General features: G+C 41.8%; 1 protein-coding gene across 1 annotated transcript; it reads right to left on the minus strand.

Moving 5' to 3' along the window:
* Positions 1–11,936: 11,936 nt before the first annotated feature.
* LOC122125657 (vomeronasal type-1 receptor 90-like) lies at positions 11,937–12,869 on the minus strand. The gene has a single exon (XM_042700201.1). It carries the CDS (start codon positions 12,867–12,869, stop codon positions 11,937–11,939), a length of 933 nt encoding a protein of 310 aa, XP_042556135.1.
* Between the last annotated feature and the right edge of the window lie 5,611 nt (positions 12,870–18,480).

The raw sequence follows: 18,480 nt of genomic DNA on the forward strand, positions 1-18,480 counted from the left end.
ACAAAAACAAAAAAGCAGAAGTGGTGCTGTGGCTCAAGTGGTAGAGCACTAGCCTTGAGCTGAAGAGCTGAGGGACAGCGCCCAGGCCCAGAGTTCAGGCCCCATGACCAGACCAAAAAAAAAAAAAAAAAAGCTCAGGCACACAGCCTTGGTCCTCAGTTCAAGCCCTAGGACCAGTACAAGAACAAAACAACTAAACAACAGCAAAAAAGAAAACTCAAAAAAAAAAAACAAACAATACAAAACCCTAAAATGTTCAGGAAAAGGCTTCTCCAACAATTTTGGTAACAGAGAGGAAACATGTAGGAGCTCAGCCAATTCAAGCAGAATTTCCCTGCTAACAAAACATGATCAGAACACTATTATTGTCAAGCAAACTTGAAAATGGTAAAGAAATGTAGTTGAGATGCTCATCCCAAAGTCTCAGAAGTATATGTGATAATATACTAGAAATATCACACATGACAATAAAGCTGATTTTATTCCAAGGATGCAAATTGGCTCAACACATACAGACAATAAATATTAAGATCAAAAATAAAATCGAGGACTAAAACAATATCAAGGGAGCCAACTCTATATAGAGACTATGAACAAGAAGGATAAGAGGGGGAGTAGACTTCAAACTAGGTTGAGTGTCCAGTGGAAGGATAGAGCTCTTTTGGAGCATCAGATGATGAGCAAAAGCGTCAGATAGCGAGTTCCAGTCCTAGTCTCTGACCAAAAAATAGAATAGAATAAAATACCCAATGTCCAGTGGGCTCCAGACTGAACAGCACCCCTTTTCCTCATGACACTTCTCCAGAAAGTCCAGTGGTGATGGACGATGGGACCTGCAGTGATTTACTTTCTCCACGGGCCGATCTTGGAAGGTTTCTTTTGTTGTCTAAATCAGAACACTGATCTCCATTGTGCCTTTGCCACACTGCTTGTCACAGAGTAGAGTCATGGAGATCACAGGATGGAAGAATATGTGTCATGGTGTACACATATCTCCGCGTTGACTGCATCCTGATTGTCCTTGGTTGCCTCCTGCTTTGTCACTGGCTACAATTTTGTTTGTCATTGGCTCCAAGATCCAGTATTTTTTTTTTCCTGACGTGGGGCTTGAACTCAGGTCCTGGGCACTGTTCCTGGGATTCTTTTGCTCAAGGCTAGCACTCTACAACTTGAGCCATTGTACTACTTCTGGCTTTTCCTGTGATTAGTTGAAGTAAGAGTCTCACTAAGTTTTCTTCCCAGTGGGCTTAAGAACCGACATGGCTTCTGACTAGCTAGGAGTATGGGCATGAGACACCTGTGCCTGGTTCTGGCTGTGTCCTTTGGCCACATGCTGTTTCTCGGTGGCTAGATGCTGCTCTATCATTGGAGAACCAGCATTGTTAGATTGATTTAATAAAATTCCATAAAACAAACAGCACTGTCATTAGGAAGGGAAAGCTAGGTAGGAATACACTGTCTAGCTGCTGTCTTAATAAAAAACAGAAATTATTTTTAATTTTAATATTGTACAGGTAATGTATTTCTTTTTTTTTAAGTTTAATTTTATTTTATTTGTGAACATACTGTACAGAGGGGTTACAATTACATGGGCAGGATAATGCATACATTTCTTACCAAGCATTGCAGCCTCCTCCTTTGTTTATCCTTCACATCCCTTCCCAGCCTCCCCCTTCCCCCACCAATCCCAATCCTTCTCCTTCCCACCTTTCCCCCCCTTCCCCCCCCCCCCCCCCCCGCACCGACTTTGTAAAGCTCATTTTGGACATGACAATTTGTACTTCTCATTGTTGCAACAGGTCCACCTGTATCCTTAAACAACTGGTTTTTATCCCATCTCCTCCACAAGTTACACTGACATCAAATATAGTGAAAGCAGGGGTTATACTGTGGGGGAGGGACATGCAAAGCAACAAAGAAATAATCTTATAAATGCGTTAGAAACACATGCATGAAAGAAAAAAACATTAAGATACATATCTAAGGGTTCTTTTTCCTGACATCACATTATCTGACCTTTTCCGCTTGACTGGTACATATACTAGATATTGCAAATAAGGGAAACCATGGGACCTATGTTACTTTGGGCCTGGCTTACTTCACTTAATATAATTTTTTCCAAGTTTTTCCATTTCCTAACAAATGGGGAAATGTCATTCTTTTTGATGGAGGCATAGAATTCCATTGTGTATATATACCACCTTTTCTTGATCCATTCATCTACTGACGGGCATCTGGGTTGGTTCCATATCTTAGCTATGGTAAATAATGCTGCAATAAACATAGTTGTGCTGGTAGCTTTAGTGTGGTCTTGTTTGTAAACATTAGGGTAAATGCCCAAAAGTGGGATTGCTGGGTCATAGGGGAGTTCTATGTGAAATCTTTTGAGGAACCTCCATACTGCTTTCCAAAGTGGTTGAACAAGTTTACATTCCCACCAACAATGAAGTAAGGTTCCCTTCTGTCCACATCCCCTCCAGCATCTGTTGTTGTTAGAGTTCTTCATTTTTGGCATTCTAACTGGAGTGAGGTGATATCTCAATGTTATTTTGATTTGTATTTCTTTTATGGCTAGGGATATTGAACATTTCTTCATGTGTCTATTGGCCATCGTTCTTTCTTCTTGAGAGAAATTTCTCTTTAAGTCTTTTGCCCACTTATTTATTGGGCAGTTGTTTCTTTGAGGATTTGTTGTTAGGGGGTTTAACTTTCTGAGTTCCAAGTATATTTTAGATACGTCCGTTGTATGGCTAGTAAAGATCTTCTCCCAATCCGTGGGCTTTCTATTGATCTTGCTAGATATGTCATTTGCCCTGCAGAAGCTCTGCAACTTTATGCAATCCCATTTGTCCAACCTTTCTTTGATTTCTTGTGTTTCCGGATCTCTATTCAGAAAATTTCGGCCTGAGCCAAGGAGACCTAGGGTTTCTCCTATTCCATCCCGTAATGTTTTCAAAGTGTTTGCTTTGACTTCAAGGTCTTTGATCCATTTGGAGTTGATTCTGGTGCAGGGTGAAATATAAGGATCTAGCTTTAGTTTTCTACATGTAGTTAACCAATTTTGCCAGCACCATTTACTGAAGAGGCTGTCTTTCTTCCATTCTATTGTTTTAGCTCCCTTATCGAAGATTAGATGGCTATAGGTCTGTAGGTTCATTTCTGGGTTTTCAATTCTATTCCATTGGTCCCGACGTCTGTTCTTATGCCAATACCAAGCTGTTTTGATTACTATGGCTTTATAGTAGAGTTTGAAATTTGGTATTGATATTCCTCCAGCAGTGTTCTTTCCGTTGAGGAGCGTTTTTGCTATTCGGGGTCTTTTATTGTTCCATATGAATTTTTGGATTGCCTCTTCTATTTCCTTGAAGAATGTGGGTGGAATTTTGATAGGTATTGCATTGAATTTGTAGATAGCCTTGGGAAGTATTGCCATTTTCACGATGTTAATCTTTCCAATCCAGGAGCATGGGAGTTTTTGCCATTTTTCAAGTTCTGTGTTGATTTCCTTTTTCAAGATTTTAAAGTTTTCATCATAGAGGTTCTTCACTTCTTTGGTTAAGTTAATTCCTAGCTATTTTATTTTTTATGTGGCTATTACCAATGGAGTTGCTTTCCTAATTTCAGCCACACTTTTCTCCTTGTTGGCATACAGAAAAGCCATTGATTTTTGGGGGTTAATTGTATACCCTGATACTTTGCCAAAGTTTTGAATCAGCTTGAGTAATTTGGGAGTGGTGTCTATGGGATTCTTTAAATACAAGATCATGTCATCTGCAAAGAGGGAGAGGTTTATTTCTTCTTTCCCTATTTGGATCCCCTTTATGTCTGCATCTTGTCTTATTGCTGTAGCTAGGCATTCTAATACTAGATTGAAGAGAAGTGGAGAGAGTGGGCATCCTTGTCTTGTTCCTGAGTTAAGAGGAAATGGCTTTAGTTTTTCACCATTGAGTATAAGGCTGGCTGTAGGTTTGTCATATACAGCCTTTATTGTATTGAGGAATGTTCCATGGATTCCTAATTTTTCCAAAACCTTTATCATAAAGGGGTGTTGGATCCTGTCGAATGCTTTTTCTGCATCTATTGAGATAACCATGTGGTTCTTATCCTTGCTCCTGTTGATGTGATGAATAATATTAATTGATTTGTGTATATTGAACCAGCTTTGCATCCCTGAAATGAATCCTGTTTGATCGTGGTGTATGATTTTTTGGATGAATTGTTGAAGTCGATTGGCCAAAATTTTGTTGAGAAGTTTTGCATCAATGTTCATCAAAGAAATGGGTCTATAGTTCTCTTTCTTTGATGAGTCCCTGCCTGGTTTTGGGATGAGGGTTATGATGGCTTCATAGAATGTGTTGGGTAGTGAACTTTCTCTTTCAATTTCATTGAAGAGGTGGAGGAGAATTGGTGTGAGCTCTGCTTTGAAGGCCTTGTAGAATTCCCTGTAAAACCATCTGGTCCTGGACTTTTCTTAGCTGAGAGGTCGCTTATGGCTGTTTCTATTTCAATGCTTGATATGGGCCTGTTTACATGATTTAACTCATCTTGGTTCAGTTTTGGCATGTCAATGTTTGCTAGGAAAAGGTCCATTTCTGTCAAGTTCTCAAACTTATTAGCATAAAGTTTTGATTAATATTCCCCTATAATGTTCTGGATCTTGGTTGTTTCCGTGGTGATGTTTTTATTCTCATCTCTGAGTTTATTTATTTGGGTATGTTCTCTTCATTTTCTGATAAGATTTGCTAAGGGTCTGTCAATTTTGTTAATTTTTTCGAAGAACCAACTCTTCGTTTTGTTGATTCTCTCTATAGTTTTTTTGGATTCTAATTCATTTAATTCTGATTTCATTTCGATTATTTCTTTCCGTCTACTGGATTGGGGTTTATCTTGCTGCTCTTTTTCAATGAGGTTTAGATGTGTCATTAAGTTGTTGGTTTCAGATCTCTGCAATTTGTAGATGTAGGAGCTCAGAGCTGTAAACTTGCCTCTGAGTACTGCCTTCACTGTGTCTCAGAGGAGCTGGTAATTTGTGTGCTCATTTTTGTTGAGTAGAATGAACATTTGAATTTCCTTTCTAATCTCTTCCATGACCCACTTGTGATTCAGCAGTGTGTTGTTCAGCCTCCACGTGTTACCGGACTTTCTTTGGTGGCTTTTATTGTTGATTTTATTCCCTTGTGATCAGAGAGAATGCAAGGTATAAGTTCAATGTTTCTGAATTTGGACAAGTTTGATTTGTGGCCTAAAATGTGGTCTATTTTAGAAAGTGTTTGATGTGCTGCTGAGAAAAACATGTAATCTGATGCTGTTGGGTGAAATATTTGGTAGATGTCTGTTAAATCTAGTTGATCTATGCAGCTGTTTAGATCTGCGGTTTCTCTGTTGAGTTTTTGCTGAGTTGATCTATCTAGTGGGAGAGTTGTGTGTTAAAATCCCCAACAATTAATGTCTTTGGATCTATGTGGGATTTGACGGATAGTAGTTTTTCTTGGATAAATTTGGGTGCTCCATTTTTTGGCGAATAGATATTTAGAATTGTAATATCCTACTGAAGGACAGATCCCTTAATTAGTATGTAGCAACCTTCTTTATCTCTACTCACAAATTTTAATTTGAAGTCTATTTTATCTGATACTAGGATTGCAACTCCCGCCTGTTTATAGGGGCTGTTTGCTTGGTAGATTTTGTTCCAGCCTTTAACATTGAAAATGTGTTTGTTTTTACGGGCAAGATGTGACTCCTGAAAGCAGCAGATAGAAGGATCTTGTTTTTTAATCCAGCTAGACAGTCCATGTCGCTTAATTGGAGAGTTAAGTCCATTAATGTTGATAGATAGGACTGAGAGGTATTTGGGAGTTCCTGTCATGTTATCCACCTTCCTGAGGGCTGTGAAAACTGGGTTCTTCCTATGGTTCTTGGATTCTCAGTTTGGGTGCAGTTTCTTGGCCTTTATTGTGGTCTTGTTGGTTTTCTATGTGTAGGATATCTTTAAGAATCTTTGGTAGGGCTGGTTTGGTGGAGATGTATTGTTTCAATTTTTCTTTGCTATGGAAGGTTTTTATTGGCCTTCAGTTATAAAGGAGAGTTTAGCTGGGTACAGTGTTCTTGGTTGATAGTTGTTTGTTTTTAGGGCATGGCTTTTCTTGCTTTGATTGTCTCTGCTGAGAAATCTGAGGTGATTCTAATTGGTTTTCCTTTATAGGTGATTAATCTTTTCTCCTTGACAGCTTTAAGGATCTTTTCCTGGGTCTGAGTTGATCCTGTGTGGATTATAATGTGACTGTGGGATGTCCTATTCTGGTCTGATCTATTTGGAGTTCTAAAAGCTTCTTGTATCTGCATAGGCCTATCTTTTTGCATGTTTGGGAAGTTCTCTGCTAGGACCCTGTTAAACGAATTTCCTAGACCATTAACTTCTGTTTCTAGGTGCTCCTCTACACCCATTATCTTTAGATTAGGCCTTCTGATGGTGTCTTCCAAGTTTTGGATAGATCAATCGTATTTTTTGGACTTGTCTTGGATGTATGTTCTTTCTCTATAATAGCTAGGCTGTCTTCAATCCCTGAGGTTTGATCTTCTGCATGGTCTAACCTACTGCAAGACTTTCTACTTTGTTTTTTATTCCTTTTCTTTCTAATTGGTCATCTTTGATGGCTTCAAATTCTTTATTGAAGCTTTGTTTTAGATCTTGTATGAACTTCTTTACTTCCTTAATTTGGTGTTCAGTGTTTATTCTCAAATCACTTATTTGATTGGTTATGGTTTCCTTGGACTGCCATTCCTTCTGTTGGTGTTCCAGTCAGCATTCCCTTTGTGTTCACCCTGACTTCCTTCAGCTCTTTGTTAATAGATCTCATGGATGTCTTTAGTGGTCTTTGTGTATTCTCATCCTGCTCTCTCATTTCCTGTATTACTCTTTGCTTAGCTTCCTCCTGCTCTCGTTCATGCGATTCCTGTAGTTCTCTTTGAGTGTTCTCAGCCTGCTCATGCCATTCCTGCCTTTCTCTTTGAGTATTCTCAAGCTGCTCATGCAAATCCTGTATCAGTTTTTGAGTAGCTTCCTCATGCTCATGATATTCCTGTATAAACTTTTGGATTGTCTCCTCTCTCTCCCTATCACGCACATACAGAGTCCTTTGTATGTTTTCAATCTTTTCATTTATCATGTTTGCCGGCAGTGTTTGTAGAGCTATTTGGGAACTCTTCTCTGGACTATTCATTATCTGTTCTGTCCCCTGATTATCATGAGTGGGAGTTGAGATACCCGGACTTGCCATTTTTTTGTGTTTTTCTGGCTTACTCTGCCCTTTTGGGATGAAAATAACACCAGTTTTTTGCTAGAACACTATTGGAATGCAAGAATCAACCAAAGTCTGTATTTGCACAGTCAATAGTCTGCAGATACAATCTAGGTCAACAGATACATCTATTCAACATCAAACAACTATATATTAATGGGCTACGAACTGCAAAGAAAAATTTGGTAAACCAGAAATTATTATGTTTAGGGAAGAAGGAATACAGTGATGTGGGAAGGCACCGGGAGAGTTAACTTAACTAATTCCTAATCTCAAAGCAGGAAATAGGTTGGATAGGATGACAGTAGTGAGAGAGAAAAATATAAGAAAGAGAAAGGGGAAAAAAGAGACCAGAAAAAATAGAAAAGTAATAATTAAAAATATTATGCAGAAGCAAAAACAAACTATTCAGAGAAGAATGTTAATATAATGAGAGAAGGGGAGGGATAAAAAGGAGATGGGAAAAACTTAAAAATAAAAATACTTAAAATATTACATAGGTATAAAGAGGTGGTACTGCTATTAAGGAATTTAAGTCTCATGGGTTTTGAATTGAGTAATAAATTTGTGGATTAAGTGTGTACACAATGGGGGATAGGGTCTAATAGTTAACTATGGGTGAATCTGAAGATGTGCAGAACAACAATTAAGTCACATAAAGGAGAACAAAAGAGAATAAAAGGTGAAAAGGATAAGAAAGAAAGAAAATAGGATCAGAAGTTCAGTAGAGCTAAACAAGAAACAAAAAGAATTTTTTAAAACAAAAAAAGAAAAAAAAGAAAGAAAAACGGACACACACATATACCCCTAAAATAAAAAGTATAAGAGGAAAAAAAAGTTATTTTAAAACAATTTTTTTCAAAAAAGGTAAAAATTAAAAATTAAAAAAAATTTTAGAAAAGAAATATTTTTTTTTTTAGTTTAAATTTTATTTTATTTTATTTGAGAACCTACTGTACAGAGGGGTTACAATTACATGGGCAGGATAATGCATACATTTGTTACCAAGCATTGCAGCCTCCTCCTTTGTTTACCCTTCACATCCCTTCCCAGCCTCCCCCCTCCCCCCCACCCAATCATACCCCCTCTACCAACCCCACCGACATTGTAAAGCTGGTTTTGACATGACATTTTGTACTTCTCATTGTTGCAACAGGTCCACCTGAATCCTTAAACGACTTGTTTGTCCCCATCTCCTCCACATGTTATACTGACATCAAATATAGTGAAAGCGGGGGTTACACTGTGGGGGAGGGACATACAAAGCAACAAAGAAATAATCTTATAAATGCGTTAGAAACACATGCATGAAAGAAACAAAAACATTAAAATACATATTTGAGGGTTCGTTTTCCTAACATCACATTATCTGACCTTTTCCACTTGACTCATACCTATACTAGATATTGCAAATAAGGGAAACCATGGGACCTATGTTTCTTTGGGCCTGGCTTACTTCACTTAATATAATATTTTCCAAGCCTTTCCATTTCCTAACAAATGGGGAACTCAACACCAGAAATATTATTTTTAAAATAAAACACACTAAGAAAAAGAAAAAACAGTTCTTTGATTTTTTGGAAGAGGTGGGAAAAATCCGTTATCTCCCTTGTGTCCGTAACCAGCCTCTTGTTGGAGTCTCTGGTCTGCTTGTGGTGTTTGATTTTCTGGGGCTTGGTTGGTTTCTGAAGTCTGTTTGTTTGAACAGGCAGAAAAATGCTCTGCTTTACCCTGGATTTTGCAATCGTCCTCCCAAGTCAGTTAAATGGGAGGGAGATCTGCTTTCAGTATCACAAAAGAGGGAGATGGCTTTTTCTTCAAGTTTGGAGATGCTGTGATGAGGCTAGGTTCTGGGTAGAGTTGAGGCCTTTCAGCAAACAGTAGCTTTTCCCGGGGGCTAGTTTGTGAGAAATTCACAGAGCCCAGCCTGGAGCCATTCTCAGGGTTTATGTTTACTGAATTTCAATTGATTGTCCAGGCTGCTAAAGGGAGGGGTAGCTTCTGGCTCTCATTACCCAGTGAAGAAAGCCACTCCTGGGCTGGCACCCGAGCTGGGTGACATTTTCCTGGGTGGAGCTGAGTCTGGCAGGTCAGTTTAGGTTCTTGTGACCTGCTAAATGACTCTAGTTTTCTTCCAAGACCTGAGTTGGAGCCAGCAGCTCCGCTGAGCTTTGTCGGTATCCAAGATGGAGATCTCCGGTACTGGGGAGGGAAAGGGTATCCTTCCCTCCTCTGCTCCCTGGGAAGGAGTGAGGACGTTAGGCTTCTACTCACGCCAAGTCTTGGTTCCTGGGTCGTCTCTGGTTTGTGAACTGCAGGATGAAGATTTCTGCTCCTTGTCGGTTCTTGCTGATGTTGAGTAGAATCCCCTCGCACGCCCGTCTGGCTCCTTCGTCCCGGACTCTCTGTGATTCAGATATGGCGGCTGCAGTCACCACCACCACCACTGCCATTGCCGCGCCAGCTGCTGGCAAGTGCTCAGGGCTGTCTCCTTGCCTGTATGTTTTCTCTCTGGCCTAACTCTCTGTCCTGTGAAGACACACTTGGTGTGATTCTCTGGCTTAGGACTGTTCACTGGAACTCTAAAACTGCTTTCTATGCGAGAGCTTGTTTAGCCTCCAGCTTCTCCTCCGCCATCTTCCTGGAACTCCCTCTTATTTTTTTCTTTCTCTAAATTTAGGTCTTAGCTTTCTTCTGCCTGTTCCTTTCCTTCAATGCATCCCTCTACTCTTATTTTCTCCTACTCCATTTTACATTATGTCTCTCAATCTTCTAATTCACCTCAACTTCCTTTTCCTTTATTTCTGGTCCTTCACTACTTATTCCTTTGCTTTAGTCCACTGATTCCTATTTGATGGTTGTTGATCTAGACCCTATCTGTATCCATTTGGACAGTGTCAAAGTGGATTATTGTGTCATCCTTTTGGTTCAGATGCTTTAAAGCTCATGACAGATTTGTTCACTGATTTCAACTATATAGATATAGATGTAGATATATTTCATACTTTGGAAGAACAATACCCCTCCCATAACAAAGAAAAGGAGAGGTCAATAGGAGAATACCTATCTCCTATTTCAAACCTCTAAAATCTGTGCAAATATAGGGACTGGGTTGTTTTTTTTTTGTCTTAAAAGTGTGTTTTGTGGTGGTACTGAAATTGCTTTCACATCCTAAAAGGAATGATACAGTTAAAATACCTGCCTATGATTGTTAACCCTTAAAGTCTGTGCAGCTATAGGTTCTGGGTTGGTTGTTGTCTTAAAAATGTTTCCTGGTATGGTAGTGGATTTGCTCTCATTTCTAAATAGGCAGAACTATCCATAGAAACACAAGAAAAATGGCAAGTCAAGGAACCTCAACTCCTACTCAAAATAAATAGGCAACAGAGCAATCCATACAAAACCTAGAGGACAGTTCTCAAGCTCTACAAACACTACTTGTAAACATGCTGAATGAAAAGACTGAAAGCCTGCATGAGGCTATACTTGAGCATGATGAAGCTAATCAAAGATTAATTAAGAGGAATTCATGGAATCCACAAACAAAAAGCAGTATTAATTCCAACCAAAGGGGCCGGGAAGGTGGCTCAATGATAGGGTCCTTGTGTAGCATGCATGAGGCCCTGAGTTCAATTCCTCAGCACTGCATAAGGAAAAAGAAACAAGCTGCAAGTGGTGCTGTGCCTCAAGTGGTAGAGCGTTAACCTTGAGCTGAAGAACTGAGGGTCAGCGTCCAGCCCAGAGTTCTGGCCCCATGCCCCCCAAAAAATGAAAAAACCAAAAGACAAAACATAATTCCAACCAAAGGAAAGCAATGAAAAATACATCAGATTCATTTCAGAATCATAGCAGAGAAATTCCTGAACATCCAAATGATAGGTCCATTCAGATAAAAGAACTCTTTGGAACCCCAAACAGACAAAACCAGAGTTGGACATCCCACCACCACACTGTGACCTGTACAGGATTTATAAAGAACAAGCTTAAGCTGGGGTTTGAACTCAGGGCCTGGGTACTGTCCCTGAGCTTCTTTTGCTCAAGGCTAGTGCTCTACCACTTGAGCCACAGTGTCACTTCTGGCTTTTTCTGTGTATGTGGTACTGAGGAATCAAACCCAGGGCTTCATGCATGCTAGGCAAGCACTCTACCACTGAGCCACCCTCCCAGACCAGAAAATACTTTCTTTATGCCAACAATTATATTTTAAGCAACAAAACCCCAGAAAAACTTTGTTGGAGACACACTTTTACACACACACACACAGATACACACAGACACACAGACACACACACACACAGACACAGACACACACACACACAGAAAGGCACATTCAGTAAGACTTCAAAACGTCAATGTTGTAAAATTGCAGCATATCTGAATCTGAGTAACTTGTTTTGTGCTCAATCCCCACAACTCCACTCTAGGTCCTTTGGTGGTCAATTTGATATTCTAGTCTCATGGATGTTCCTGCCTGGGCTAGCTTTTAACCTGTATCCTCAGATGTTAGCATTCTGAAAATTAGAATGATAGACCTGAGACACTGTCTCCAGGCCACTGTGGTGTTTCTGTCATCCTACAAACAGCAAGGATGAAGTGAGCAGAGTTGGATCACCACCATGGTCTGGTCTTCACTTCCTCTTACAATGGATCATTCTTGGTATAACAGGAGTGAGTGATCCATCGTGAAACCATTCTGTTATTCTTCATGAGCAAAAATGGGCAGAGGGTGGGGTAGCTGAAGGACAACATCACAAGCACACCCTTGGATTTGTTCAATTTCTCCAGCGTGTACAAGGAATACATAGTCACGATGTTGTTGGAGCAATGGAAGAACAAGAAGCAGCTGACCAGCAGTAGGATGGTGTGGGTGGCTTTGTTCTCAGGTGCTGGCTGGGAGGCAAGGCTGGGACTGTGGAGGTGCCGGGCTCTGCGGTGGTGTTGGTAGAGGAGTGTCACCATGTAGAGGCTGGGGGCCACCATGAGGACTAGGGACAGAGCATCTCGCAGCACAATGGAGCTGATAATGGGCGTTTGAGTGTCCCTTCCAAACTTCGTTTGACAGTAGGGATGAGAAAATCCCCGGGTCATGACAGTGGAATTGCAATTGGATTCCACAGTTTTGATAATGTGGAAATAGATGATGGAATTCAAGATCCAGAAAGAAAACAGTGAGGGGAGGATGCAGAAGGAGGATTGGCTTTTCAGCCAAGCACACTGGGCAGGGGTGCGGCTGATGGTGAGGGCCTGGAAGGTGCTCAGGAAGGTCGTAGTGCAGGCAGACAGTCCCCGCGTGACCCTGAACAGGAACAGCACCGCCTTACACATGGCATCATCCCAGAAACACCGGACTCCATACGAGGAGACGATGAAGGGCATGGACTCAAAAATGATGGTCAAGGCGTTGACCAGGGTCAGTTGCATGAAAACTATGGCAATGGGCTTCCGGAGACCAGGTTTGCACACGGAGTTGTATGTGTACAACAGGAAGAGGACACAGTTCCCCAGGATGCCCAGACATACCTTAGACACAAAGAAGAGCCTGAACACAGTTTCTCCTGCCGGGAGTATCATGGTGTGTGTGTTTCAGAGAGAGAGAGATAGAGCTAGAGAGAGAGAGAGAGAGAGAGTGAGAGAGAATGAGACATAGAGAGTGAGAGAGAGAGAAAGAGAGTTTGTATGTGTGTGTTGCTGAGAATCAAAGCAAGAGTGCTACCCAGGCATGAAGGTGAGAAAGCTCTAGACAACAGTGTGAGTCCCGCAGGCGGTAATCTTCATGGTGCTCCATTTCTTTATCACGTAAGCCAGCCTTAGAATGAATGCCAAAAGTTAGAGTGTTAAACATTGATTTAAAAATAGTTTCTTTTTTGGGTTTTTTCATACTGCTTATGAAATAGTAACTCAGGGCCTGGGTACTGTTCCTGAGCTTTTTTACTCAAAGCTGGTGCTATCCCAGGTAAACCACAGCTCCATTTCTGGCTTGTTGGTGGATCACTGGAGATCAGTGTCTTAAGGACTTCCCTTTCTGGCCTGACTTTGATCCTGTATCCTCAGATCTTTGCCTCCTGAGTTGTTGGGATTACAGGGGTGAGCCACCAGGGTCTGGCCCATTCAATTGTTTTAAGTGGAGTCTGGGAAAAATGTTCCATTTGCCAGTTCTGGAGGGTTGAAAGTGTTCTGACCTCGGTATTTCAGACATGAATGTTCTGTGACCATTGAATCTGAGATGTAGGGCCTGGAAGGACCTGGGGAGACACATGTTAGAATCTGGAGGGAATTCAAGGGCACCACACTGGGCTGGGGTGTTAGGAAGGAAGATCACTGGCTGTCTCTTCTGTGGTCCCTGGGGCTCCATCATAGTCAGCAGTGGATGGTACAAGGCCCACCGGAAGCCCGTGCATCTGAGTGACTTCACTTTTTGTAAAATCTTCATTTTTTGAACACCTGTTGCACAAATAGCACATCCATGTAAAATCCCTGTGGTGATGGCTACAACATGACTTTTGGTTTTTTGTTGGTCATGGGATGAACTCTGTGCCTGGGTGCTGTCTCCACTCATCAGCTCAAGGTGAACACTCTACCACTTGAGCCATAGAGCCACTTCTGGTTTTCTGTGGTTCATTGGAGATGAAACTCTCACGGACTTTCCTGCCCGGGTTGGCTTTGAACCTCAATCCTTAGATCTCAGCCTCCTGAATAGCCAAGATTCCAGGTGTCAGCCAACGGTACGCAGTACAATATGACTTTTTTCATGGTGTATAGAGATACTAGAAGGTAAATATCTAACCAATATTTTGTGTACATATTTTTCTGTCAGTCATGGGTTTGAACTCAGGGCCTGGGTGCTGTCCCTGAGCATCTCAGCTCAAGGCAAGCGCTCTACTGCTTGAGCCACAGCACCACTTCCGGTTTTGTAGTGGTTTCTTGGAGATATGAGTCTCCCGGACTCTTCTGCCTAGGATGGCTTTGAACTGTGACCCTCTGATCTCAGCCTATGAGGAGCTGGGATTACAGTTGTGAGCCACCAGTGCCTGGCTTATTTTCTGTACGTTTGAGAGTTTTTCCCCTGTACCTTTCTCACTCATTACTGTTCTTGTGTTTTCTCTCTCATCACATAGAATCCTTTGTTCCTTAATAAACTTGCACTGAATTAAATTAGTATCCCATTTTTCCTGACCAACTCTTTAAGAACATTGTTCAACCCATTCTTCTGAACAATCTCCTGCACAACAACGATTCACTCTGGCCCTCTTTGCTGCTGCACGGAAGTATTCTCACCATTTCTGGCCAGAAGCAACAGCCAAATTGTTGAGCATGACAACTCTGTGTGTTGCCCTCCTCAGCATCCATTGTGCCTTCCAGAGACAGTTTAACTTTCATAAATTAGAATTCTGAGGAATTATGATATTGGCTATGGTTCACAAATGTTCATCATATTCTCATATTGCAATATGTGTTATATTTCTTATGTAATCAGGATCTTTCCAGATTGTCTTTTTCTACATGTGTCGGTCGTGGGGCTTTATTCTGGGTCTGAGCATGGTCCCTGAAAAATTTTCCTCAAGACCAGTACTCTATGAATTGAGCCACAGCTTTGTGTCTGGCTTTTTGGTGTATAATTGGAGATTAGTGTGTCATGGACTATCTTGCGTAGGCTGTCTTTGAACTGTCATCCTCAGATCTCAGTTTCCTGAGTAGCTAGAATTACAGGCATAAACCACACACCCAAATCACCTTTTAAGAAGTGCTTGCCTTTTCTCTTCTGCTATCTCTAAACTTTTCAATTTAAATAGCATGACCTCTAGAACTTTCTTTCTTTTCTTTTCTTTTTTTTAGGTCCCGTCGTGGGGCTTGAAGTCTGGGCCTGGGATCTGTCCCTCAGCTCTTCAGCTCAAGGCAAACGCTCTACCACTTGACCCACAGTGCCACTTTTGGGTTTTTTCTTTTTGCTTATGTGGTGTTGAGGAATCAAACCCAGGGCCTCAGGCATGCAATGCAAACACTCTACCACTGAACCACCTTCTCAGCCCCACTGTAGAACTTTCTAGTGAAGCTTGTTATTTTATATTTTCCCTTCTTATTGGACAGAAGAGCAGTGTGAAGTAAGAGTATAAAATGCAGCTCACTAACAAAGAACTGACTTGGGCTGTGTATTTTCCATAAGGCTCTCTGCTCTGATTCTCATTCGATGCCCCACTGGGCAATTTTAGGACTCACATTACTAGGATCAACCATTGCAATGCATTATTTTACACAAAGACTTTAGTAATTAGCAGAAATAACAGGGGGAAAAATGAAAGATAGAAATGATATAAATAATCTTGATAAAGGCAGTTCATATTCTTGAGCACTGTGCCATAAGAAACCGCACATCCAGCCTTTCGTAAATGCCATCTTTCATCCAGTCAGAATAAAATTCCATTTATTCTCTCCTAGACACTGATGAAGCCAATCCACTGCTCTGAGAAGCCACAAGGGTGCAGAATTGTTTCAGCTGAACAACATTTCCCAACACAATTATTGTGCTATACAAATGGAATGAAAACAGCCCCAGAAAAACGATATCTCCACACATTGAAAGATAAAAATCTGAAAGATAAAAATCTATGAAAACTTGCTGCTTTGAAGATGCACTATGAAATTTCTGCCACAGAAATCAAAGAGATGGTTCAGACAAAAAGATCAAGAGAACAGTGTCAGAAAGTATCCCCAACATTACAGACAGGGTCCTGGGATGAGGACAAGGAGAGCAGACAGCCCTTATGTGAGAAAACACAGAACAAGTCAGCTCCTTGTGAACAAGCCCACGTTTAACACATCCAACACTCAATGTCACATCAGATGGGGAAATGTTCATCATGAAAGTAGTATCTGGCAAGCTAATTTAAGATGGGAATTTTAGAGATAGCAATAGAGAAAACACAAGCCCTTGTGGAAAGAAGATTTTTTGGCTCACCTGTTATTCAGGTGGCTGATATCTAAAGATATCTGAGGATCCCAGTTCTAAGCCAGCTCAAGCAAGGAAAGTTTGTGAGATTTGTGTCTCCACAGAATCACCAAAAGCTGGAAGGGGAGCTAGAGCTCACATGGTACAGTGTTAGCCTTGAGCAAAAGTATTTAGTGACAGAGATCTAGCCCCAGGACTGGCACATAATCACACACACACACACACACACACACACACACACACACACTTACGCACACAGACCATGATGTTGTGAGTTCCTTTGTAAATACATTTGAAAGTACTCCTAATATGCCTAGAAGATGGAACTTACCACAGGTGAGTTGGCAGTTGTACAGGACTCATCTTGAGGGAACCTAGCAGTGATGTGCCACAGCGGCTGAAGTGTGAAAACGGGAAAGAATCAAAAGCAAGCAAATGCCTGAACGAAAAGCGTGGCATTGAGGGAAACAAGAAAGATGTGTATTCCACCGCAAACACAAGTGAGAGAAATGAAGATGGGCCAGTGATGCACAATTGAAATTCTAGCTACTCTGGAATCTGAGATGTGAGGATTGGGGATTAAAGCCAGGGAGAGCAGGAAAAGTCCAGGTGATGCTTATCTTTACAAAAACTAAATAAGTAAAAAAAACCCCAAAATTGGAGCTGTGGCTCAAGTGGTAGAGAACTAATCTTGGGCAAAACAGCTAAAAAAACATATGTGAGCACCAAGGGCTTGTCTTCAAGCCCTAGGACTGGCACCAAAACGGAGAGAGAAGTGAATCTGCAAACCACAGCTCATCCTGGGATGGGCAATGTTGGGCTTTCACCCCACCCCTGGCTCTGAACCAAGGTTCAGAGTTGCAAAATCCTTCCTCTGGCTGTCTGGACTGCAGACACACAGAGTGTCTTTATAAGCCTGGCTTGATCATGTATGCCCATATTAACTAGAGGAGGACGAGGTGGGGGGAAGGTGTCCCCACGGTGTTTGCTCACTTTGTCCCCTGTTGCAGTCACTCTGACCCTGTTTATTTCTTGTCATCGTGATGGACCAGAGCAGTCAGGTGCCGTGTCCCACGTGCATAGCATGTGTCCTGATGCAGGTCTGTCTGTGGTCCCAGTCCCAGCGGTGTCAAGGAAGTCAAATGGAGACGCTAAGCACTCATTCAAAGTTACTTCTCACACCACTGGTAGGAAATAACCTGAGCACTGCAGGGCAGAGTTCAGAGAGCACTGTGCCCTCCACTGGGAAGCACTGAGCCCCCAGCATTCATGGCTAGGCACTGAGCTCCATGGGGTCTCTGTCTTGGCTCACTGATTGATCACCCAAAATTGGGATGTCGTGATCACAATGCGTCCTTCTTTGTATAAAATGGTGAGCAACACAGAAAGATAGAAAACGGGGGCTGGGAAGGTGGCTCGGAGTAGGGTGCTTGCCTTGTGTGCATGAGGCCCTGGGTTCGATCCCTCAGCACCACATAAGCACAAAGACAAAAGCCAGAAGTGGTGTTGTGGCTCAAGTGGTAGAGTACTAGCCTTGAGGTGGAGAGCTGAGGGATAGTGCCCAGGCCCAGAGTTCAGGCCCCATGACCTGAACCCCTCACCTCTCCAAAATAGAAAGAAAGATAGAAAATGAACTAGAATTGTGTTAAGTGTTAACTTATCCCTGGAAGACGCTGTCTTTAAGGAGAAATGAAATTGCGGGTCGCCAGTGGCTCACGCCTCTCATCCTAGCTACTGAGGAGGTTGAGATCTGAGGATCTTCGTGCAAAGCCAGCCCGGGGAGGAAAATCCATGAGACTCTTTTCTCCAGTAAAACACCAGAAAACCGGAAGTGGTGCTGTGGCTCAAGTGGTACAGTGCTTTCCTTGAGCTGAAGAGCTGAGGGACAGTGCCCAGGCTCAGAGTTCAAGCCCCATGGCTGACAAGAGAGAAAGAGAGAGAGAGAGAGACAATGAGAGAGAGAGAGAGAAATGAAATTAACATGCATTTGTACTAAACCTGTGTGTGTGTGTGTGTGTGTGTGTGTGTGTGTGTGTGTGTGTGTGTGTGTGTGTGTGTGTGTGATTGCTGAGGCTTCAACTCACGGCCTGGGTGCTGTCTGTAAGTATTTGTGCTCAAAGCTGGTTCCCTACCACTTGAGCAACAGTTCCAATTCTGGCTTTTGGGTTGCTTATTGGATATAAGACTGCATAGGCTGCCTTCAAACCTTGATTCTTAGATCTTAGAAACCTGAATATC

This window comes from Dipodomys spectabilis, unplaced genomic scaffold (genome assembly GCF_019054845.1).
Source record: "Dipodomys spectabilis isolate Male_0828 unplaced genomic scaffold, ASM1905484v1 ptg000266l, whole genome shotgun sequence".
Classification (NCBI taxonomy): Eukaryota; Metazoa; Chordata; class Mammalia; order Rodentia; family Heteromyidae; genus Dipodomys; species Dipodomys spectabilis.

What these genes read in the sequence shown, in the direction of transcription:
- LOC122125657 (XM_042700201.1), bottom strand. Translation starts at nt 12,869, where the DNA reads ATGATACTCCCGGCAGGAGAAACTGTGTTCAGGCTCTTCTTTGTGTCT.